Source organism: Pieris rapae, chromosome 13, assembly GCF_905147795.1.
Source record: "Pieris rapae chromosome 13, ilPieRapa1.1, whole genome shotgun sequence".
Lineage (NCBI taxonomy): Eukaryota > Metazoa > Arthropoda > Insecta > Lepidoptera > Pieridae > Pieris > Pieris rapae.
Window position 1 is genome coordinate 8935217 of NC_059521.1, and position 26378 is coordinate 8961594.

The window sequence follows — 26378 nt, forward strand, 5'->3', positions numbered from 1 at the left end:
AAGTTTATTGTCAATGTCATATTTACAATCAAGTGTGACCATTGATAGCAATTTCCTATTTTATAGGGTAATAATTATTACTCGGGCTATTTGAATATATTTTATTAGTAGTGTACAGTTTTAGACAAAGATATTCGTTACTATATTTTTTATTCTAAAAAATGACGTGTAGACACGTTTAGTATAACTACTAATTTGATAATTGACTAGGATTAATTTTTCTTCAGTAATGGTTTTTGCTGATACAAATTTAGTATAAACATATATTTTTGATAGTATTGTGGCGACTTTTATTGTTACCATGATCACCCTGAAGTATTCACAATCAAGTCGAATCGAAACAAGGTTGGGTTTGTCGGAGTTTGTACCAGGGTTTAATTAAAACTTTATTAATTTTATAACAACAATGTGTTTATAGTGTTTAGTGATTGTGTGCTCGTTGAACCATGGGCTACGACATTGGGTGGCTAATACCGAGACTCCGGAATCCGGGTAGACTGTGGTATTGTGCCAGCTCAATCACAGTCGCAGTTGTTGGCCTCTTCAGCAAGATTATTGTAGGTGGGTGAATCTCCACTGATAACTTAATCTTATAATTTTAATTATATGCCCTAATTTCCTATGTCCACGTGTAATTCATAAAAGTAATGGAAAATCAGAATGTAGCTTAAACAGCACTTACTCAGCAGTTCAGCATTACTACATCGAAACCTGGATTAATTGCTAACGATGCAAATTTTTGCTGCTGAGTGTACATTTAAATTTGGCAGAAGTTCATTTTACAGATTCAACTTAAACTATTATGCTTTGTATTAAGAAAACATTTATATTTTAATTGATACTTATGTTTAAGTTATAATAATTTTACTAACTTCTTTGTCAATAAACACAGTCATTTGCATAGCTAATAAGAGTGCAGTTAGAAGGTTGTATTAGTATATAATATATATACTATACATGTTAAAGTTAATACATCTTTATTTATGCTATCAATGTTATGGTATTTAAAACCACAATCTAATTCCTTAAGGTGTGAAAGCCATTCCAAGCATTAGTATATACAGATAAATTAATGATGTTTAATTTACATTTAATTAAATAGATATAATAAGTGCAAGTGAGTAGGTACAATAGTTATTTACAAGTCTATATATCCTTGAATATTGATTAACATTCATTGGAATATATTGATTTAATAGAGTAGACGATTAACAATTTTTAACTTGCCTTGTAAAGAGTATGGTAATTTATTTCCTAGTTTGCTAGGGTTTATTATTCATTAAGTAAGTACATTACTTATGTCAACCTTCAATTCAGTTGTTTGATAATAATTTACTTAAATGAATATTTTTTTTGGATATACTTACTTAATACCAAATATTATGTTTGCTTCCTTATAAAATGTTTGTAGTTTATATAATATATAAGTAACAGTGGCGAAGGGTGAAATTTTGGCAAAGGGAAGCCGGTCCAAAAAAATGTTGAACAGCACTCTATATGAATTAAAGCCATAATAACAAACAAAATCCACAGTATTTAACCAAATCTGCGATTAAATTACCTTACAGAATCAGTCACAGTTTAAATAACACAAATATTAAAATATAACAAACGAAATTATCACGCACCAGTGGTATAGGAACACATGTCACATACTAAAAATAATCTATTTTCAACCAAACGAAATGGAACGCGAAAATATGCCAAAATAAAAAGAATATGACTTGCGAAGGATTTCATTATAACGCTAATTCTTTTTAATTTTGTCGTGTTTTCTTTCTCCCGTGCCGTGGTTCAATAACAATAATTTCTTTGTCTCTTTCTAATAGAGGAGAGGAGAGAACTGCAAGCCGGTCGCGATCAGCCTTATCTTTCTTTAAATTTTACGTACAGTTAGCGAGCATTAGAAAGAGATGGTTTGACACGCTCTGTCTCTTTTCGCCTCATAGTAAAACATTGGCCGAGATAAGCTGTAATTCGTCGAGTTACCTTTAATGTAATTTAGGTACGAAAAATTGACGCGCTGATTAATTTACGACTATAAAATGAAATGTGATACTTAGGGTATTGCTAAGAATTACTATTGCTATTGTAAATCGCGCAGGCATTTAATTAATAATACTTTGTTAATGAAATAGAATGTAAATACTTTTGTATGAATATGGAACTGATTTTTGAAAGGTAACCCGGTGGGAATCGGCTTGTATGGACTCTTCGCCACTGATAAGTAAGTAATATAAGTGTCTGATTTGTGTGACTTTAGTGTGCATCCCTTCGTCATTATGCGTCAATAATTTGTTCTTAATTAAACAATCACTTTTTCAGGTTGATATTTGATTACTTACATATTAAATAATAGAAACTTCATTGAAATAAATGCAAAAATTAGTTTATATACAACAAGAAACTAACCTTTACTTGAATTTCAATTCAACTACTGCCTAATTTACAGTAAAATGTGCTATCCTGTGGTTATTAGGCTTTGTGAATCTTGAAATGATACCTAGTATGTCAAATTTTATCTTACGTTATCTGCTTATCCTAATCTCCTGTTGTTTAAATGAGATTTAAGAAGCAGATAAGAACAAAATCTTAAAAGATTGATATTAGATTTCTAATTAAGAAAAATTAAATCTGTTTTAATAAAAATAAAATTATGTATTATAAATTATATATTAGTAAAATAAAAACTGCAAGAAGTACTGTTATGATCAATAATTTTTTGACTCTATTTCTATAAAGATTGTCAATTCATTTGTATAAATAATAAATAACTTACAATTGTGTTTATAAGAACCATATGTTATTTTTTTCAATTGTATTTTTCCACATATAAATTATGTCTCTAAATATTGTCTCGAAATCAATGAACATTTTATTAGATTTAAAAAAATTAACTTTAACTTTCCATATTATATTTCAATTTTAAAGTAAGTTAAATCAACTAAGTATATAATAAACTAAATTATTGAAACAACTATACTACTAATATTATGGAGACAATGAACTCAATACTACTTTTTGGAATTCGTTCGAAGTAACAAATTTATTTTCTTTTTATAAAAATAAACAGCAGTGTGGAGAGATTCTATAATTGTACGCTGTTTAGTTATTATTTTTAAACTTTACGCAGAGTTCCTGAACAAGACGACAGTGTACAATCGCGAAGCCCTATCTCGCGCGGTGCACCGCCCCCGTGAGGTGCCGCTGCTTACTGTTTCCAATCACCACTCTTGTTTTGATGATCCGGGACTCTGGGGTAAGACATAATCTTAATAACATAATTGAAAACTAGAAATGACCAAAATATTACGATTACACGCTACACATCTTGCTTTTCGATGGGGCATTTAGTGGTTGCGATTTGCTTTATTAATAATAATTATTTATATCTCGTTATTTAAGATGTAAAATGCTGGCTTTGTTGTTGTAGTATTGTGTTAGTAGTTGCTTCAATAGCTTCTAGGCTTGAATTGTATGAATATTGGGCGAGGTAGAAACAGTGGGAATATAGGTCTTGTAAGATTTAATACGACTCATGCATCGGTGTGTTAAAAGCTGGAAAACACCTTACTTATCGATCTTCCCAACGATTTGCATGATACAAGAATAATATTACTATTCATAGAGAGAAATTATAAGGGCAAGTTAATACATGAGAGCAGTGGTAGCCTTTGGCTTTAGTGTGCAGCTTTTAACGCTGACATCGTGCGATCATAGCTGTGTACCAATGGGCATTTCTTTCGATGTAGAAAAACGGTAGAAAACTGGCACGCAAGACAATCGATGGATCACGCTCGGACGTTAGACGTCAAGGAACATTATGAAATTCCACCCTTATCAGCACGATGTCCGTCGTTTCCCTACTGAGCCTTTTTAAAGACAGTTTTTGCTTTTTCTTAAAAGGTATCGCACTTGCAAGATCAAGTGGCATCAAGAGCCTCCAGCGAGTTTGTCTCCTGTTCCATAAAAAAATGCTAAGGCCTTTCAAAATGATAAAGAAACAGTTACAGAAATCTGAGGCCAAGAATTTTTTTATGGAACTGCAGGACATACTTGTCGTGCTGTAGAAATCTATACGGACATCGTATTTAGTGTATCAAGTGATGCACTTTGTAGGGCTTTGTCCGAGCCCTGGCGGAAGTATCTGACTCACTTCATTGTATGCACATTACAGTCTAGTACTATACATATTGAGAAACAAAAGAACAATTATCAATATTTCAATATTTTTTCCACCTTTCTGTCAAATTGTTTACGTTATGTGTCCACGATAGTTTGGCCCCCGTCTCGGTAGACTGTTTTACCATAAAAGTAGTAGAATTTCTGTAGCTTCGTATTCGAGCTACTTTTTTTCTCTCAAACAATATGCTTTAGGAGGACAATCAGATACTTATGAAAATATATTATTGATATAAAGTATCGCGGCATACATCGCGAAACACAACTAGTTGTCTGCCACGCATCCGCGAATATATGTATATACTGTAAAAAGTAATTATGTAGGAATAAAGAAAAACAATAACAAATAATTAATAATAGGCCTATGTTTTTGGAACGGATGCAGATGGTTAAAATAAAAAAAATGGAACGGAAAAATACTTAACAAGGCATTAGAATTTCAATTATGTTAAAACATTGAACATATGATTCACGATCTCCGAAAATAAATATACGAATGTAAACAAAGAATATTTTAATCAGCCATTAATCGCTTAATTACTCTTCACAATAACGTTTTTTTTGTGTAATCAGTCAACGGTCTTTATAAATGTATTAATTAATTGTTATGTTATGATTTAAAACGACAGCAAATCAACTTTGGAACCTTAGAAACCTTCAAGAAAAGGCGTACCTTAAAAGTTTACAAAACCTCGCGACCTCTGGCAATATGTCTATAGCGGGATCACTTAACATCAGGTGAGCCTTCTGCCGTTGCTGTACGAGTAAAGGCGTACATTTTGCTCACGTAGGTTCTCTTAGTTTTATAAGCGATTTTTTTTACGGAACAGGGGGCAAACGGACAATAATAATAATACGCAAGTGTTTAATGTATGTTAAACTAAAATCCTCTATTATTTAAAGCCCCCGATGACCCAGGAACACTGGTCGTATATTTAAAAAAAAACTTAATTATACATTTTTGTCGCTACACTGTGACGAAACGACGCACGACTTTAAACAATTAGACTACTGTTTTAATTTTATATAAATGTTTAGTTAAAAGTCGTTGCTCGATGTTACCACTTATTATAGACGTATATAAAACATATGCAGACTATAACAGTGGTGTGAGATATCGCTAATGTTGCTTAATAGTCAAAGTCAAAATTCATTTATTCATATAGGTAACACAATATACACTTATGAACGTCAAAAAAATACATTAAGGGCGTAGAACGGAATAGAAGAACTTGCAACAAACTCTCCGCCACTCTATTTAATTGCCAAGTTTCTTTTTGTTTTAATAAATTAATATTAAAAAGTAGTAACATAATATTGTCTTTTATTAACATAACTTTTAAAGAGGTTTATAATAATATACAGCTTCAATCCGTTGAAAAAGTGATTTCTTTAAAAGTAGTAAAATATTCTTCTTATAGTAGTAATGTACCCTACATATATTTTAATTATAAGCGACTGAACAGATAAAAATGAGACGTAAATCTATTTACATAATTAGATGCTTCGAATTCGTTTAAGTCAGACAGTTATTAAACACACATTGTGTAATCACTTATAAAACGTAAGACACCAAAGTGAATGCAAAATGATAACATTTTACCCCATAGAGGTCATATTATACATAATATATTTGTGGACCCGACAGACGTTGTTTTGCATGATATTTCACGCAAGTAGGATATTATATAACCAGATGTTTAGTATCAGTATAAATAACCTAGCTAACCTATACAGACTGCAGCGCTATTTGCCGGGATGATTTGTAAATCTAAACCATCCAGAGCGCCACCCAAACGCATACAAAAACTTCATTTAAATCGGTCCAGCCGTTTAAGAGGAGTCCCGTAACATACACACATACTGTAGAACAAAATTTATAGATGTAAATGCCCCGTCGTAATATTTTAATAAAGTTACAAAAGGCCATAAATTTACCGTAACATAAGTCAGGATTGCTTAATATGGTGGTTAAGTATTCGTAAATTTTCTAAATTTTCGCGCAATTTTCTTACACACACAACAAAAAAAGAATGAGCAAAATCCGTGATGCCGTGACCGAGGGAAATAGGGAGGGTATATATAGATAATATAGGTCACGATAATATCTTTACTATGTTGGATGTAATTGCATAATTGTAGCAATTTTATAAAACGTAAGACAAAGTAAATGCAAAATGATAACATTTTACCCCATATAGGTCAAATGATATATAATACATATATATATATTATATAGGTCACAATAATATCTTTACTAAGTTGTATTTAATTGCGTTATTGTAGCAATTTAAAAGGAAGTGCTTTTAAATACAGTTTTAGTGTGGTATGTATTAGTGTATTTTTATATTAATTAATTTATTAACTTTATTATAATAATGTAAATATACTAATAAATCCTGTAAAAGACTACTATTTTTTATTTGACAATTTCATTCTTGATCCTTAGTTTCGTCACTCACGTCACACATGTTAAAAGGCCCGCATCGCACTCGCGAGCCCTGTGGCACCGAGTGTCCATGGGCGGCGGTATCACTTATGTTAGCATCAGATGAGCTTCCTACCCGTTTGCCCCCTGTTCGATAAAAAAATCATTACTTATAAGGTTAATATAATAAAATGTGTAATGTTTCAAAATGTCCAAAGTCTAATGACGATTGAAATTTGATAACATCATATCAATCGCGCAGTGTCATCAAAACATAGACTTTTTCGATTTACATGTTTATTTTTATTACCTTCATATGATACTAGATAGGCCTAATCACTACATACGCTTTGACCAACCGAAAGTACTTGCGAAAGAAAAAAGATTCTTCCCAAGATTGGTACGCGAAGCCATTGAAATCAAAAAACACGCCAATTTCAATAGAGAGGACGGCCTAAAATTATCAAACACCTGGGATCCAATAATATCCAAATTAAAATCTCAAAATAAACAACCCGCGAAAATGGAGGACACCGTGAGCAATTTCTGCAAAAACCCTACATCTTTTAGTCGATACCAACTCCGGGGAAATAAATACAGATAACACAACATTTTCTGCAGCTGTAATACTTTTTGACATTTAACACCTTTGTCTTCAGTCACCGTGACCACGCACGCTGTAAAGCACGCGAAACGTCGGTTTAAATTTAAAATTATGTACAAATAATTATAAGTTTAAATATAATAATACATATCTATAATCCGTTAAAAAAGTGTTTTTCTTTAAATGTGTAAAAGTTATGTAAATTAAAGACAATACTATGTGCAACAGTACGGACTGGAAAATGCAAACAAAATTAGACGACTGGAATTCAAGAAAACAAAGGCATCTCGTCTCCTAGCATCCATAAATTTTCTTAAAAGATGCAGAGACCACAACATCATTCCCAATTGTGTACGATTGGCTCCAAGGAAGGACATAATTGGGAGCGCCAGTATTCTTGAAACAGCAAGTAGAAAATTGTTAATTAAACTTATCGCCGGACACAGAACAGAGTATCAGCGACTAAACATTCAAATCCAAAATGAAACGGAGGAACTAAATGAGATATTGTCGGAAACAGATTGGAGGCAGTGCATTAACATCTTAAACACTCGGGCTCATAACAAATTCAATAACTGTAGAGTCATACAAATAAAAAAGTTTGAAAAACTAACACAAAAAACCAATAGACATCTGTCAAACGTCGCGACTTTAAATGACACACCCGAAACTTGTCAAAACGTCACTGTCATCAATCTATCCAAACAAAACTTGGATAAACAAACCATCGAGGTATTAAATAAAGGTCTAAATTTTGCAACGGCACCGCGAAAAATCCCTCACGAAGAAATTGTTAGTTACGTAGAGGAATGTATATTCAAAAATTCGATACCAAAGGATGAGGCCGAAACTATACGGCAGGACATCTCGTGCATACTGCGATCGAGCAAACCGCCAAAAAGAAACCTCACCTTCGCTGAAACAAAGGCTCTCGCGGATCTAAAGGCGAACGAAGATTTGGTAGTACTCCGAGCTGACAAAGGGAACGCAACCGTTGTTATGGATACGTCGGAATATGAAAGCAAGATGGCTCTCCTCTTAAACGATGTCAATACTTATAAAAAAGTCGATAAAGATCCCACAAACAAGGTAATAAAACAAACATCCAGCCTTCTTACTAAATATTCTAAAACACTATCACTAGATGTTAAATCCTTAGCAACAGCCTGTGTAAAACCTCCAAAAATGTATGGATTGCCAAAAATACACAAACTCAACAATCCTTTAAGACCAATAGTCAGTCATATCGACTCACCCACATACAAATTAGCCAAACACTTAGCATCAATATTATCCCCTCTCAGGGGGCACACTAGTGCTTATGTCAAGGACTCTTACCATTTTGTGGAAACATGTAGAGATCTCAAATTACTCCACAACGAAACTATGGTGAGTTTTGACGTTGAGTCACTATTTACAAACTTACCACTAAATGACTGCCTAGATATAATTTCAAAAAGACTTAAGGAACAGAACATGTCACCAGATTATGTAGATATTGTAAAACACTGTCTCACATCAGGGTACTTAATGTGGAAAGATGAGTTCTATGTGCAGGTTGATGGAGTAGCCATGGGTTCTCCGGTGTCACCTATAGTCGCTGACATCTTCATGGAGGACTTTGAGGAGAGAGCTTTGGCCAATGCCCCGGTTAAACCTAGACTGTACAAGAGATATGTCGATGACACATTTGTAGTACTCCCCAATGACAAAATATCTACATTTCTAGCGCATTTAAATTCAATACACAAGAACATTAAATTTACTGTTGAAAAAGAAAACAACAACTGTCTGCCCTTTTTGGACATTTTAATTATACGCAAAGCAGATGGCACACTAGGTCACACAATACACAGAAAGGCAACCCACACAGATAGGTACCTCAATGGTGAATCCCACCACCACCCGTCACAACTGCTCTCTGTCGGTAAATGTTTGTTTCAGAGAGCCCAACGTCTTTGTGATGCGGCCCACCTCAAGGAGGAACTACAGCATGTCAAACAGGTGCTACACCGAAACAAGTTGCGCATCCCCCGGCTGCATCACAGAAACAAAAACAAGACACAAACAGTTCCTCGCCAGCCAGCTTACCTGCCATATGTGAAGGGAGTTACAGATAGAATTAGCCGGGTCCTAAAACGAGCTTCCATTAATACAATTTTCAAGCCGCACAAGAAGATTCAGCAATTCCTAAGACCAATCAAAAGTAACACCCCATTGCAAGATGCAGGTATATACAAACTGGATTGCGACTGTGGCCTGTCTTACATAGGGCAAACTAAACGCAATATGTCCAGCAGACTCAAGGAACACATCGCGGACATAAGACATAGACGACACACAAAATCAGCAGTCTGTGAACACACACTAGATAGGCCTAATCACTACATACGCTTTGACCAACCGAAAGTACTTGCGAAAGAAAAAAGATTCTTCCCAAGATTGGTACGCGAAGCCATTGAAATCAAAAAACACGCCAATTTCAATAGAGAGGACGGCCTAAAATTATCAAACACCTGGGATCCAATAATATCCAAATTAAAATCTCAAAATAAACAACCCGCGAAAATGGAGGACACCGTGAGCAATTTCTGCAAAAACCCTACATCTTTTAGTCGATACCAACTCCGGGGAAATAAATACAGATAACACAACATTTTCTGCAGCTGTAATACTTTTTGACATTTAACACCTTTGTCTTCAGTCACCGTGACCACGCACGCTGTAAAGCACGCGAAACGTCGGTTTAAATTTAAAATTATGTACAAATAATTATAAGTTTAAATATAATAATACATATCTATAATCCGTTAAAAAAGTGTTTTTCTTTAAATGTGTAAAAGTTATGTAAATAAAAGACAATACTATGTACCTTCATATGGTTTTTAAATTATGTTGACGGTTCAATAAATTTAATCCATACATTTTGAGACGAACGATCGCTTTCTGCGTTACACTTTACTTTTTTATTCGTTTTGTTACGGTAAGTTATGCATTTCGTTTTATATTTATTTATGACGTCCATGCATGAAATTTCAATAATATATATTTTTTTTATAAAACGGGGCAAACGGGCAGGAGGAGCACCTGATGTTTAGTGATACCGCCGCCCATTGACACTCTCAATGCCAGAGGGCTCGCGAGTGCGTTGCCGGCGTTTTAAGAATTGGTACGCTCGTCGAATCACTACTCCACGTTAAAACAGCTCTAAATTTGTATCTATCGTTGGTCCTTTAAAAAAACACATAACAGTATCACTTACATCATGAATAAAAATTATCAGGTTTTTTGAGGCTGCAAAGCCACGCCTCTTTAATATGACTGGACTAAGTATATATGATTGATTTTGACTGACGTTTTCATCGGAAATTGGTTATTAAGGGTAAGTAGTATTAATCGTTTCATATTAAATTTTTACCCAGGAAAGTGTTGTACACTCACTTTGTTGGTGGCGCCTTGGGGTAGTGGGTTATTTCTATAACCCTTCCGCCAAATAAAAATTTAAAAAAAATGCAATTCAAAAAAAAAGGGCCAAGAGCAGTCCATAACCATACCCCTAGCATATTATTACTACTAACATTTCTTAAGCTAAGTCTATACTAATATTATGAGTTGTGTATTCTTGTATTTCCCTGTCTTTTGTATTGAATCGCTATTCATAAATCCGTGAGATTAGTTTTTCATTAAAATTTTCTTTTTGTGTTCATTTAGAATAGTTTTATTTTTTTATGCAACATTTGGTTATCCACTTCTAGCACTTTAGTCAAATTTTTTCTTAGGAACAAACATTCAGCCTTAAGTAATACTAAAAACATTTGAAATGGACTTGGAATGTAATTCAAAAAAAATGCGGTGTTTATATAACGTAACAGAAAACTATTAAAAACAAATGTTATTTAATCTATTTATAACTGTTTAATGTAACACCTTTTTTAAATGAAAACTGACTGCCTGTGTTCGTCAAGCGAAAGGCATATAAAGTTTCACCCTTCATTTGAGGTCAATATGCCCTTTACCCCTTGCTCTAAGCCTGGATCGATGATATCATATTACGTCACAGAATATGAATTTTTATCTAATATATATATAGATTTACTGGTAGCTAGGGATTAGTGCAGTCCTTACTTGGCGCCTAGAATTGGTCATCAAAACTAAGCACGTAATATAACTTCTGTATACCTACGCCCGAACTCAATAATTAATCCACAATTAGATTGAATCCAATCTGAGATCACACCGTGACAGTCGATCGATCTCCTATCTACATCCCAATAACCAAACCAGAAGACAATCCATTTTTGGCTTGGCGGATTGGTTATTGGCCCATCTACATTTGTATTAAGATGTCTCAGATGGTCAAAAATGGATTGATATATGTTATTGGGCTTGGGCGTTAATAGCCAAAGCTAGAGTTATTCTTTCGTATGTCAACGTATTAGAATTTGACATGGGATTTTAAAGCATCAGCGGTGAGATGATTACAGATTGTTATATATTAAAGTCGTAAGTTCGATCCCATGCTGTGCACCAATGGACTTTCTTTCTATGTGCCCATCGAACAGCGAAGGAGAATATCCTGTAGAGATTGACAAACGATCATAAAACAGATATATTAAATCTAGGGTACAAAAAAGGATGTAGTGCAACAATTTTGTTTTTTTATTTTATTACTCAAAATTAATATTTATATGACTTTCTGACCGATAAAAACCTATAAATAGCTCACTTAAGTTGCAATCAAAAACAAATCAGTAAAGATATTATTGTGACAATTTTCATGACAATAACTTTGGTGTCTAATGTTTTATAAATGTGATTACGCATTGTGTTTATTAATTATTAATAAGTTAACTTATAAGAATAATATTAATTTAATTGCCAAACCCACTAAGTAATTATTTTCGTATAGGTAATTAAAACAAAGAAACAGACTACCAATATATTATAAACCTTGACTTCTTTCAGCTATCGCGGAATATGCGTGTATTAAGAATATCCAGTGTGTTAAATCAGGAGGTCGTGGGTTCGATCCCCGTCTGTACACCCGTGTACTTTCTTTGTATGTGCGCATTTAACATTTGCTCGAACGGTAAAGGAAAACATCGTGAGGAAAACGGCATACCTTAGACCCAAAAGTCGACGACGTGTGTCAGGCACAAGAGGCTAATCACCTCCTTGCCTGTTAGATTATTAAATGATCATGAAACAGATACAGAAATCTGAGGTATAATCTGGTATGGTATACCATCACACAACACACACGAATTAGGTATTACTTAGTTGTATGTATTAAATAATTTTTATTGATTTTTTTCCTTTCGTAAATGTTTGACATTTGAACCCTTTTGGCTATATCTTTTGTATAATTGTTTGTTGTAATATATATTTAATGTTAGCTGTAGAATTAAATAAATAAATTGGTATATGTTAGGAATGATTGCAAACTTCATGTTATGTTTTCAATTGATGATATATAAAATAAGTCCCTAAGTCAATGAAATAAAGTACAATTTTCTGTAACATTTAGAGATCTATTTACCCGACATTTTTGTCATTTAGACGTCTCTAGTAGACTCTGACGTCAGTCTCTCAATTTCATTGGAAATGTTGAATTTATTGACTAGCAACGGAGACCATTGAAATCCCATCTCATAACTCTTCTTTTGTTCAATAATTTAAGGTCTGCAGTAAGGCTATGGATTTCAGTTCCCGCTGTTTAGCTCCTTCTTTATCTTCCTTTAAATCTCTACAATACAAGCATTAGTCAACATGGTATTCCTAACTTTTGTACTTACTGTACTGAATATAATACGTGATTCATGTGTTCCATTCTTTATTAATGTCTCTTTCACTGTTTACATATGTTTTCATTGCTTTGCCATGTGCCATTAGTATCGTCTAAGTAATTTTATGTCTTTTTAGTTTTAAACTTTGCGACTTCTTGTTTCTTCCACAATTTAGTTGCCTGGAAGAGATCGCTCGAAAGCAATAAGTCCATTGCTCTCCTTTTATATAATTGTAAATATATTTTTTTTATTGATTAATGTCTTCCAAATTACTGTTATAGTACTTTGCTCGGTTTAGCGCGATGATTCTTGCCCAGACGATAAACGCAAACCAAAATTTTATTTTAATTGTTTACATTTTGGTACAGAAACAGGAAACAGATTAATAAGATAAATACAGTTATTAAACACTAAACAACATTTTAAAACCTGAAATCCAATCACATCTGAACACAGCATTTTAGTGGCATCTTCAGTATAATTAACTGTGCTTTCTTTATAGCCTCAGTTTCTGCTCTATATATCTATAGACTACCTCATCTTTTGGCCATAGATAGTTGTCTTTGAAAAACAGTGCTTGTACGTTCAGAAATCGGTTGCATTATAATTTACATTTCAAATATGGAATCTGAAATGTAAGCGTGGGAGGGCTAAGAACCAGTTACTAATAGTTATTGATGCTCTGATAAGCACTTCCGCAATCAGTATCATTGTTACAAATAGTCAACTATTGTATAATTCGTAGTACACGCAGTAGTTAACTAGTAAGTGTCATTATCGCCAAATCAGTGCGTGTAGTGTTGTATAAACCTTTAAAAAAGTAAATCTATATATAAAACAAATTTGTCTGCGTTAATTTAAATACAAAAAGAATATGTGATGATGACAATTATTGGTAGTTACGCATCAAACTCCTAATATATTGTTTTAATATAAAACAGGGGGGGGGGGGGAAGTTCACATAGTGTTAAGTAGACATGGACACTCCTACAACCAGATGTCATGCAAATTCATTGCCGGTCATTAATAATTGTTACGATATTTTCTTTATTATAGTGTTAACTAGCTGTCCTCGGAAACTTCGTATCGCCTACCTCATTAGCTCCAACATATGGAATTAACCATAGAGACGGCATTATCGCAATATAAACCTATAATTTTTTTCCATAAAAAAACATCCTCAGCATTTGAGAAATAAATGTAAAAATGCTTCGAATTTTGGTATTTTTATATAAGTCAGATTTTTCGTTTATATTTTTTGTATTATTTAAATTACTTGATGTAAAACATCAGTTTAATATTGTAAGACTTAAATAACAGATCGTAAACCTCTTGTGCATGTCATATAAGTATGGGTCTATGATGGAAGTATTTGGTTATTATCTACATCATTTTCTTTTAGTACGTTTTTGATCGAGTCTCATGGGTAATTGTGGTAAATTTTAAATAACGACCGCATAATATACAGCGCAAAGATGCCCGTATAATATTGAAGTATTGCTTGATAAAATATAAGAGATAGCGGGTAATGATTGAAAAAATGTAGCGACAGACAATTGGAAGAATTTGAAGGAGGCCGTGTACTGTATTCCTTATACGAATACAAGCTATTTTTGAAGATATAATTTTGGCGCGTTAGGGAAAAATGATGAGAGTAATTTCTTAAGATGCGCGCGCCCACCGTCACAAAAAACAAACGCCCTGAAGTTAGCTATAGTCAACATTTTACTTTTTGTGATATATGAAATTTTATTTAACTAGATAATTCGTTATAATGAAACTATCAATTTCTAATGTTAGTCCAGTTTTTTCTACAAACGTAGAAAAGATTTTTGTCTTGTTACGAAGTAAAACTTCTAACGCATGTACATTAGTAGAAACTTTGTGATATATGTGATCATTAATATATTTTCACAACAGTACATCTCGGAGTTTAGTGTGCTTCTTGACAAAAGCCTTCTCTAACCCTTTACATTGCTCTCTTCTATATGAATCTTCTACAGTTGTAGCCTACTGTTAATTTGAGTTCGTCCTCCCATCGTTTGCATTATCGGCCTCTTCGTTTTCCGTCTCTAGTGTACCATTTCGTCAAAATTCTGTTCCATCGGAAACGAATTAGTAATATTTAGTTTCTGGCATATATCCAGATATTGTTGGAATGATGAGGTCGGCGGCGCCTTACCGCAAACGCCTCATGGTCAACCTAACTATCAAACTACAATATACCTGACTCCACTGGTTTTATTTCATGTAAGGTAACATACTGATATTATTTGAATTATTGCGTAGTATATATGCCGGCAAACATCTTGAACAAATGTCCTTGCCTGCGGAGAAGCGATTTTTAAGTATTACTGGGAAGGGGGGGGGGGGAGTGACGTATCGATCGCGTGATTTGGGAGATCAGTTGACGTTTGTGTCCCGCGCTGGTGATGATGCGCAATCATTCCCCCACTCCCTTGTTTAATGCTCAAGAAGTTTGCCGGTATCTGTAACTAATGTTCTAAAGAAAGTTTGAATTGAATAGGCTCTATACAATATATACAAGACTCCCAAAAAGGGCATTTTTCGCAGCCCATGGGCACTTATTTTTGGGTGCCTATGAGAGAGGAATACAGTCTTAAATTTATAATATATCTCCCCATTGGGAAAATGTTACCCAGCTTTATAGTGTAGCACTATAAAGCCGGGTAACATAGGCTATAAAATTAACAGACAGTGAAGTTTCTGTATGAAGTTACAATTGTGTTAACAGTTTCTAAATCGATGTGGAAACTATTGACAATAGAGCAAAGTGATGTACCTACTTCTGTTTGTACGATTTCAATATCTACAAAGTCTGTGATATGTCTAACATTTACTTTTGCAATTAAAAATCTATTTACCGAGATAAGCTTTAGGCTATAGACGGAATGCGGGTGAAACCGCAGAGCACAGCTAGTTATAGTTAATTAATGCGGGCATCAACCTTGCTATATAACCTTCATTGATAACAGTATATTTGGGTCATCTTAGTTATTTGAAAAATACGCTACCTAAACACATACACAGAGAACATGCTCTTCTATGTTGTATACAAATTAGCATTTGCATTAATAAAAATCTAATTTATTATTTGTATTCATTAATTTTATTTCTTATATATTCTTATTGTATTATTTCGTTTCTCTTATAAGTCTAGGTAATATTTATTTAGAAACTAGCCATCGCGAACTTCAACTATGCATAGACAAGTAAGATAGAGTAAAAACCTAACCCGTTTTTTTTTCTTCATTTTCACCTTTAATATACAATAAACTAGATTAAGAAATACGAATATGCAATTTAATTTAATAGATTTCTTTCCAATTGTCATTAGTGACGGATACAATGACTGTCTTCAACATGTATGACAAATCTATTTTAGCACTAAATAATAAATATAAATAAATATAGCCATAATTGACAATCCTGTTACTTACATTTTATCTTATTTCTTCTTTATATACTACTTATTAACGAAATTTAGTTAGAGTAAATGTAAATATTATCATGTTATTTCCTATTCGACACCGGTTTCTTCATCGTCTTGCCAGCATAGCTTCCTTAAGTTCTCTCCACAAAGATCCATGTCGCTCCTGCCATATATATATTTAGTTATATAGCGCTATATATAGTTAACTATAAATAGGTGACGTTGTAATTCATGCGTACTCCCGCGCCTGTCACAACTACCGTCGGTATTGTATCACAGTGTAGCACGCGACGCACTAGGTCACTGGGTATCATTGGTACGTTACGTAAAACCCACGTAATCGCATTAGTCCACATGTCTCCAATGATTTCGTTGACCTCGGCCCCACTCGATCCTTGCGTACTTTGTTCCGCAAATGACGCTAAAACCTATAGAACAAACAACCTATAGAACGAACAAACCTATAGAAAACCCTGTCTGACGTCTGTATATATTACGTATTCTATATTTAGTTATGTATTTAGTTAAAGAAAATATACGATAGATATAAATATATAATATATATTTTTTTTTTTATTTATTTATATTGTCTAGCCTTTTTCCCGAAGTAGTAGGCAGAGACCTGGGATATCTACTTGCTACAATCCTGTCATACATCTTAATATAGCATTCACCATGTATGCTCGTCAGTTATGGGAACTTGTAACTTTTTCTTCTGGTCCAAGAATGTACAACAAGATCTACGCAACTAGACTTCACAATCCGTGGTTGCCTTGTATGGTATATACACTTGTTATGCACTTCTTTTACATCCATTCTACATGGTCAAACCTAAACCCTTTCGTATCCTTTTCATTACGTCCTCTTTTAACCCACACTGTTCACTATTCTTATCTTATCACGTAATGTAACATACTTCTATTAGCTCTCATTTCCACGGCATTTATTTTACTCTCATTCTTTCTCTGCCACACATTCACTACTATCTATGATTAATGTTTATGTCGCAGCCAACTAGCTTATTTACCCGTTCAATGAACAGCCTAGCCGTTTAACTAAAGGCCGTCATTTAACTAGCGGCCTGATAGTTGTTCAGCCAGTTGATCAAATAACTAGGCAAATGACTTAGATCGATGACGTTTTATTACTTGCCGAGCTTGACTGTTAATTTATATTTTCCACCTTCTCCTTCTCAAACTCGAAACTAAACTCTTCGAACTGTCAATATAGCGTCGGCAAACCACAACTTGAAAGGTGTTTTCCAAAGTTTTATGAATAACAACAGTACTATTGAAGAATGTAGTGACAATAATAATGTGAATTTGACTCAAGCTATTTAACTTAAAAAGAATATGTAATATGTTTCATCTTTTTTATTTCTGTCAAATAACTTTCGTACGAAAGGCCTTTGCAAAGGCATTAGCCAACCAGGTTGAATATCTCTCAGGCCGATAGTTAAACGGCGCCATTTAGTTAAAATTAACATCGGGATAAACACTCTTTTATGTATGTCCAGACGAACGACGAATTACACACAAAGGAATGCAACCGCCTCATTAACGGTATTCCCAACCTATATACGATCGATTGAATAACTTGATAATGTGACCTTTATCGTAAGCTATATTTATCATACGCTGGTTGTCCTGTATTGACTTTGCACTAGTTGTTTTTCTTTATGATTAGCTGCCTTCGCGAGATTTGTTTCGCTTGATATGATTTTTACTAAGCCTACCATTGCTAAGCTTATCAACATATGGAACCTTTTGCTATTACCCCATAGAGAAGGTTTCAAATTTTTCGAATTTCTTAAAGGATTAAGTGGAATTGGTTAGGAAATATTTCAATGATTTGGTTCTTGGTCGTCAAGTCACACATGTTTATAGGCCGGCATTGCAATCGCGTGCCCTCTGGCAGTTACAGTGTTCATGGTTATCACATAGCATCAGATGAGCCTTCTGCCCGTTTGCTCTATAAAAAAAATACTAAATTCATTAAAAAATGTCATTCATTTAATCTACTTCATGTATTACAATCTCAATTTTGTTAGAGTTAAAGAAGAATTTTGAAAACGTTGCGTCTAAAGTAGTTTTTTTCTTTCAGGTGTGCTGGACACAGGAACGCTAGTGAGGGGCTCGCGCATGCGCTGGTCGTTGGCAGCACACGACATTTGCTTCACGAATGCGCTACACGCCGCATTTTTCGCGCTTGGAAAATGTGTGCCGGTTGTACGCGGCGCTGGCGTGCACCAGCCCGCTATGGACTTCTGCGTTGAGCGGCTCTGCAGCGGCGATTGGGTTCATATATTCCCCGAAGGGAGGGTTAATGTTGAAAAAGAGTGTATTCGTTTCAAATGGGGCGTTGGTCGACTCATAAGCGAGAGTGCCGCGCGTGGGCGTCCACCTCTCGTTCTACCCGTCTGGCACGAAGGGATGGATCGCGTACTCCCCAATACAGAGCCATATCGACTGCGTGCGCGCAACCACGTCTACCTCTGCGTTGGTGAGCCCATTGCTCTCCATCCGCTGCTTGACAGGTTAGTCAAGATCATACTTTTTTACGTACTAAGGGTATAAGCACCTAAATCATCCAATTGAATCACGGTTCAGCATATAAACCGAATTGAATAAATCGTCTTGTAAAATCAATCTAGAGTTGAATAATAAAAATGTTTATCGGAATTTGTAATGCAGTTTTGCTATGCCACATTTTGAGAACTTTGTTATACATATTTACGTTTTACTTTAAATTACTGATGTGTCTGGAAACTGGTTCCACACTCGAATTATGTCTATTAATAAATAGTGTCTATCCGTTAGTCAGGTAATAGTATTTAATTAATTTCAGACTTAAAAGCATGAACGCGAGCGAGGAAGAAACGCGGCGAGTAATAACAGAACGAATACAAGATGAGTTGTGGCGTCTCCGCGACAAAGCGCATGCGATCGTCCGACGAGCGACGGGCCGCTTATTGGAGGAGACAACCGCCATTCCCAATGGGAAACAACACAACACACCAACACCAGAACCCACGCCCAAGGAGTGTCTCGAAAAGGAGAAGGAACTGTAAGACCCTTCAAGGACCGCGCTGGACGCGAGTTCACGGCATGCGCCAAATAACATTGTCTTGCACAATCCTCGTGGTTAAGAGATAATTTTATACCCTCGAACCCAAAGACTACAGAGAATTGACTGAGTTCCTCTTGTGAGCCGAGTGAGATGAATTTTTGTATATAATTTCCAGTGTTTTATCGGAATAATCATATCAGTAAGCGTATGTACCGATGTTTTATATACCTTTACACGGCAAAGTTTATATATAGAGTTAGAATATACAGTTGAAAAATTCTACGTATTCCTAAACGTCAAGATCAACTTGAACGCATATATTTCCTTATTCAAATACGTATTGTAGCTCGACTGTGATTGGGCCAGAGCTAACCAATCACAGTCACCCGCAATCTAACGATTCGTTTTTTAAACGTACATTCTAACGTACGTTGCCTTTCTTTGGCCTGGGGAATTTCTTTTACAAGGCAACTGGATTTAGAAAAATACTCTCGTCATAAACATTTCGGTAGCATAAAGATAACTATTTAATTTCTATGAATGCGAACCGTACCAGTTACATGACGATTTCCGTACTAATTCTGTTTAAACTATTTTTGATGGTATATTTTGACGTTTAACCATTTTAGTCAAGTGTTAAACTGTACTTGACAGTTCTCAGACTACGTTGTAATAGTCTGAGTACTGACAAAATAAATATTTTTGAATTTTAATATATAAATGTTACCGTGCACAAAAACATACATTTTTATTTCGAAAAGAGATTGTCAATAATTGTCGAAACTCGTAAACAAAAAAGGCAATAATTTTTATTGCGTTTAACAAATGTTAGTAAAGTTTGTCCTTGCATGTGGTTTGCGGTTCTGACGTCATGGCGAGGCGGGGTTTCAAAGTAAAAACTAATTTATCCTATTCTTCTAATGAACTGTTGGCCTAGTGACTTTATCCTCAGTTGTGAATTTGTAATGTTATTTCTGTCGTGTGGTGAAGGAATACATCGCGAGCCATTTTATAGACGCAAAAAGTCGACAGAAGAAAGTGTGAGGCACAGAAGGCTGATCACCTACTAGTAATAACTTATCACGAAACGGATACAGAAAAAAAATGTTTTTCCTCTTCCATATTTTAATATTTAATTCCCGTCTTCATGTCACTCTGAAATGGAGTTTAGCTTTAAGATTTGTAGTATTATATTGGTGTTTTGTATGTGTGTGACACGGTGACGTCATTACTAGACGTTGTATGGTGAATTTGGCAACTATTTTATAGTAAATGTTTTAGATGTAGGAAATCTTTGTTGAAATTTTCCTTGTTCGAAATTATTTTTTACCGTGTTGATAGTTAGTTGATGTTAAACGTGATGATAAAGGATGTTTTGGATCGTCTGACAATTACGTAACGCCCCTTGAAACTAGGAATTAAATCTTACATTATAAAAAAATAAAATTCCTAGTTTCAATTCCACTTTAACCATATTGTGGTACATATTTAATAACAGTTAACAAACCAAAATTTTGGCCGTTACATAATAATAATTTAGCGTCATTTATTCCTAAAAAACAACTGAAAAACGCTTAAAATTTTAAACATAAACAATTATATTTTTTCCAAGAATCTCTTATAGAGTATAGGCGACTGGCTCCATCTCTTTCTATCTTTTTTAAGAATTTTATCCCGTATTCCATTATCCATCCTTTTTTAGCTCGACAGCCTCTCTTTCCTTTCCCTGGTGGGTCAATCCACCTTGTCTCTGCCCAAAATGGACAAATAAATCAGCTAGTAACTTATACACATATTTATAAAATTAGAATATTTCTGTATCGAATTCAATTTGATATATAAGTATGCAATTTGTTGTGGATTGTGGAGCAGTAAATATCCCTCAAAATAACACAACTGGACTATATTAGTGTAATTATTGTGATGACACTCCAAAACATCCTGTATAAAAGATATCAGTAGAGCAAGACGCGAGCTTTCAATAGTGGCCATTTGGGTAAGATTCAGAGTATAGACTTAGCTAATACTCACGTATGTCAAAATCCTATTTTTGACAGAAGTCTACTCTCAATGTTACCCTTATATCCCGATGCTGTTTTTAGTATTTTTACACTATACCGTTAATATTATTTAAGAAATTTGTAATAATCATGTTTTCAATCCTATGAAAAGAGTTGGCGCAATTTATTGTATAAAATGGTTGTGTATTTTTTTAATGAAAACATTCCTCGATGTTACCGTTGCAATAATCTTATTTTTTAATTTAAATACTTATAACTTCTTAAAATAAGAGAGATTTCTATTAACTTAAGCATCAAGATGCTAATTTTAAGTATTATATTAAATTAGAGATTTTGCTTGTCTTATTTAAGTGAAATTTGTTCATGCCCCTGATAAGCTATAGCAACACTGAAAATAACCTAAAAATCTTACAATTATTCCTGTTATTTGACATGCCCAAATCTTTATAAGGGGCTGTTCAAGTATTATGCAAGCAGATATACTCCAATGTATCACCGGGGGGGTGACTTACCAGCAAAAGTTAAAATAATAATAATTAACTTAGGAATCCTCGAAAATGCATTACTTTTTCAAACATGGGCAATGTGTGGGTAATAAAGACCAACCAAATAAGAAAATCAAAGAAACCCCTCCCCTCTATAGTGCTTACGTAATACTTGATCGGCGCCAAATACAAAGTTCAGTCCCCATTGGGCATGCAAAAATTTCATTGTGTAAATAAGTTTTAGTGTGTCATGCGATGCCATATGACTTAAACATTTGTAAATAATGTGTGTGCTTTCATTAACTGTTGTGATTGCATTGTGTGTAATGGGTATCTTTCGCACAGCTTTTTGACTATTTATTTTAAATTAAGCACTTATGTGAAGGCTGGATAAGATTAAGTCGCTACATGGACCTATAGTTAAATTGTGATGGATTTGGATTGGATTTTTAATAATAGGAAATAAATAAATAAATAAGTTGCTTGTTTTGTGAAATTGTTAGTAGTGCCGTCAAATAAAAACTATTTATTAAGCCATAAAATCAAGATAAACACATTTCTCAAAATCATCATAATCTTTTCTTGAGTTAAATACTAACGTAAAATACATCTGTGTTGAATTATAAACTATTCGAAATTTAAACGAAAACTAAGTGTTATAATCTATATAAACATATAAACAAGACGTTATGAAGTAAAACAACTAGTAAATAGTCAATCATCAAAAATCCATATTTATACCAAAATTCTCCAATTACCGAAAACAAGACCTGGTTGTATGGATTAAAGTACTTTGCCTTTCCCATTAGGGATAAATAGGAAAAAATTCCATATTTACTTTTTATTATGTTCCTTGACATAAAACGGTCACAGAACATGACAGACTAAGCGCCATTTTGTGGATATTCGCAAAACTCAATTTAAAGTTTCACAGTTGTTTTGTACGTTATCGTTTGAAAATAAAGAGCCACAGATGTATTTAACGTGATATATCGGTGGTTTAGTCATTATTTATTGCAATTTGAAGGGATAGGGTAAGATTAAGGAATTTTGTCTTTGATGTTGTCCAAAGTAAGCGCTTTTTGAGGAACTATGTATATTATTTTCGGTAATAAATCGATGGATTTGTGAAACTTTCTTTATTTCTTATATCTCTACAATAGGGACAATAAAAAACAACCGTACATTCACAAGTTTAATAATTATCAACAAAATGCATTAATTCACAATTTACATAAAAATATAAAATTATTATTCATCTGAAATATCACAGGGCCCACTTTTATTTGATGTTACGCATCTCTAATTAAATTAAATTTAATATCAAAATCAGATTATATTTCGAGAATCTGCAGTTGAGAATATATGTACACACAAAGACGAATAAAATGACACCTACTTAGAATGACTACTAGTTCCTGTTAACAAATATTATAAATGGCGTGTTTACGTTGAAAAATCGTCGTAATTTCGCTGTGAGACCAGAAAAATAGTAGCTGGTATAAATATAAAGAAATTAAAATAAATGCTTAGAAATAACCTTTCACAATGAAATTTCATAGTCTCCGTTTATTCGTCCTTATTATGTAATTCCGTAAATTAATATTTTTAATCTCTAAATATAGCATTCAGATTTGATTTATATTAATTACAGGGGTCGACTTTAGTGAGCGCTCAATCTGAACGATGAGAAGTGAATCAATGCAGCGGCAGTAGAGAAGCGGCACCGAACGGCGATCGGTATTCGATATTCATCTCCTTAAAAATTTGCTGCGGAGGGGCAATGTTGGCGAGGAAGACGCGGCCAAGCGAAGGGTCCAACGGCGTTGGCAGTCCGCCCACGACTGCGGCACGAGTGGGTGTGTCCGGCCAACCACCGGCCGGGGGCTCCAACGCCAGAACGGCGGCTCTCTGCGCGCGGACCCACCCCAACACCTCTGAATGCCCCGCGCGTCCAGCATCCGCCAAAGGATCGTATAGCGCCAGTACCACCAGATCTGCAACCGGGGCGCCATCCATGCCCCACGCGGCTGCGCCACCCGCCGCGGCGAACGCTGTCAGCTCTCGTTGGAGCAGCGCACACGACTCGGCACCGTCGCCACTTAAGGCGACATGAGCTCGGACACCGTGCGAGAGTAATAACCGCGCAGTCAACACGCCGGCTGCCCCACCCAGATGGGTACCGGCCGCCACCACCACGACGGGAACTTGATGGGCGTTCCGCGCCTCTAGACGCCTTCCGCCACCACACAAACGCAACGCCAAGTCGGCCACCGCCCGCGCTATGAGCAGCAACGCGCTATCAAGCAAGCGTAGACGGAGGAGACTCTCCCAAAGCATCTGTCGGGCGCGCGGTGTGGCTGCAGGTATGGTTCGACCATCGTCCGTGGTGTACTCATGGGATGCTTGAAGCGGCGCCGGCAAACGCAAGGCCGGTCGAGCGGCGGGCGGAGCTGGCAGCACGCTCTCGTCGTGCCTCATGGCCGCGTCAGCTACTACGTCGGGACGGGCAGCGCCTCCGGCTCCTCCTCGAACTTCCCAACTCACCGCCTGTCACGTAATTCGCGACACAAATATCAATAAAACTTAGTCTATTATTTTCATCATTAAATGTATAGTCTGATTATAATATATTGTATAGTCTGAAGAAAGAAACTGAAATCTTCACTTTTTTTGCAGATTTTAATTCATTATATTATAGTAAAATATGTATAATATTTAGATCAAAAATATGAAAAAGAAAGAACCTGCTTGTCAAACAGTGCAAGGTTGCCCTCGAAGTCAAAATCATCTTCAAAGGCTGGGTCAGCTGCATCCCCGAAACATGCCTCATTACGACGTCTAGCCCGTTCTGTGCCACCTCCCATACTTCCCCCACTTCCACCCCCACCACGTGCCTTTGGAGTGGAACTCAAATTATAACTACCTGTATATATAGATATCCACATAAGTTATATAAAAGATTCAAAGTTTTAATTCCAAGATAAATATATCTTACCAGCATTTGTATTATTCTTGTTTCTATTAGGTTGAATATCTATAGGTTTGCTACGTGCTGGTGTGGTTCCACCTCGATTGGCAGTTGTCTTATTGGAGGCATTGTTGTTTTGTTGGATCCCTGTATAGCAAAAAATTGAAACCATATAAACCATTGTTTAAAATTTTTCTAATTTATTTCTTTTATCTATTATACTACACAGTAGAATTAAGACAGTCACATGACTTAATGTGTAAACTTATATTCAATGTTTCAATAAATAAATAAATTAAAACTACTTCTGCCAGTTAGAATTTAAAAAAGGAAATTATTTAAATTTAAAAATAATATTATACATATTTTGTATAAAAACATACAACATTTTAACATTATTTTTTATAGAACAGGGGGCAAACAGGCAGGAGGCTCACCTAGTGTTAAGTGGGAACTTGCTGTCACACAGTCTAAAGGAAAACTCATGCTATTTGAATGATATGCCATGGACTCAGTATATTTGGCAAAAATCAATTTATGTAATCAATAACTAGTCATTTTTATATAAAAAAATTAAATAAGTCATTACAGACCCGTATTAGAAGAGTTTGCCTGTAAATTCTCACAGACAGTAGCTCTAGGGCCTTTCTTATTGGTCTTGGTGACTCTAACAGTACTATGGCTTAATTCTTGTGGCTCTACCTTTGCCTCTTCTATAATTTTTAAATCTTTTATATCAGCCGCCCTGAAACAAAATAATAGGTATTAAAGAAAATACAGTTGTCAAAAGATAATAATGTTGCTCCAGGCAAACTTATTAGGAGAAGCAAAATCTATGTCTAGTCTTACTTGAGTGTTACTTGTGATTTCGGGTATGGAAAACCATTCCTAAAGGCCTTTGTAAGCGTAATAGTATTTGCATCCGCTTTCAGGATTGTGCCCTGATAATAACCAAGAGGCTCGCCACAATTTACCGACACCGCACAACCAATCCATTTCGACATCGTTCAATGTTAACATATATTTATGTAGAAGTTCCACTTAAACTGCAAATTAATTCTATAATTTCTTTAAAAAATACTATTTAAAAATATTGGTCAATAGTGTTTAGTGTCTTGATTAAAAAAGGTTTGACCTTTGAAGTTTTGTTCACACAAGTTTCTCCGTTCATCTCACGTCAACGTCAGACGTGACGACCAGACAGCATACGCTGCCAGTCGCATCAGCTTAAATTATACCGCTGACTTTTTTGAGTATTCTTAATAATAGCCCGGGATACTTAAAGCATCATGGGGACCTATTGGATTGTGAAGATTCGGTTGCAAAACGAAAAATGTTTATGTTAAGTGTTCCCTTTTAGTGGCGTGAGCGCAGCTGC

The 26378-nt window shown here is 34.9% G+C and overlaps 2 protein-coding genes across 2 annotated transcripts; one reads left to right on the top strand and one right to left on the bottom strand.

The window, feature by feature from the left end:
• The first annotated feature begins 298 nt into the window (after window positions 1–298).
• Window positions 299–23821, top strand: LOC110995524 (tafazzin). Its single transcript, XM_022262729.2, has 5 exons — window positions 299–561; window positions 3134–3259; window positions 18558–18990; window positions 19302–19520; window positions 23684–23821. The coding sequence occupies exons 1-5, from the start codon at window positions 447–449 to the stop codon at window positions 23694–23696; spliced, it is 906 nt and encodes a 301-aa protein (XP_022118421.1). The 5' UTR covers window positions 299–446; the 3' UTR covers window positions 23697–23821.
• LOC110995523 (enhancer of mRNA-decapping protein 3) lies at window positions 23212–26329 on the bottom strand. Its single transcript, XM_022262728.2, has 5 exons — window positions 25850–26329; window positions 25594–25745; window positions 25028–25147; window positions 24777–24955; window positions 23212–24579 (listed from the first exon to the last, which is right to left on the bottom strand). The coding sequence occupies exons 1-5, from the start codon at window positions 26002–26004 to the stop codon at window positions 23728–23730; spliced, it is 1458 nt and encodes a 485-aa protein (XP_022118420.2). The 5' UTR covers window positions 26005–26329; the 3' UTR covers window positions 23212–23727.
• Window positions 26330–26378: the final 49 nt, after the last annotated feature.

Bases quoted from the DNA above. Each gene is read 5' to 3' on its own strand.
- LOC110995524 (XM_022262729.2), top strand. From the start codon at position 447: ATGGGCTACGACATTGGGTGGCTAATACCGAGACTCCGGAATCCGGGT. The intron at 3,260-18,557 runs GTAAGACATAAT...TTTTTCTTTCAG, and splicing joins TGATGATCCGGGACTCTGGG to GTGTGCTGGACACAGGAACG. The intron at 18,991-19,301 runs GTTAGTCAAGAT...AATTAATTTCAG, and splicing joins CTCCATCCGCTGCTTGACAG to ACTTAAAAGCATGAACGCGA.
- LOC110995523 (XM_022262728.2), bottom strand. From the start codon at position 26,004: ATGTCGAAATGGATTGGTTGTGCGGTGTCGGTAAATTGTGGCGAGCCT. The intron at 25,148-25,593 runs GTCTGTAATGAC...TTTGCTATACAG, and splicing joins GGCAAACTCTTCTAATACGG to GGATCCAACAAAACAACAAT. The intron at 24,956-25,027 runs GTAAGATATATT...CTATATATACAG, and splicing joins CAAGAATAATACAAATGCTG to GTAGTTATAATTTGAGTTCC.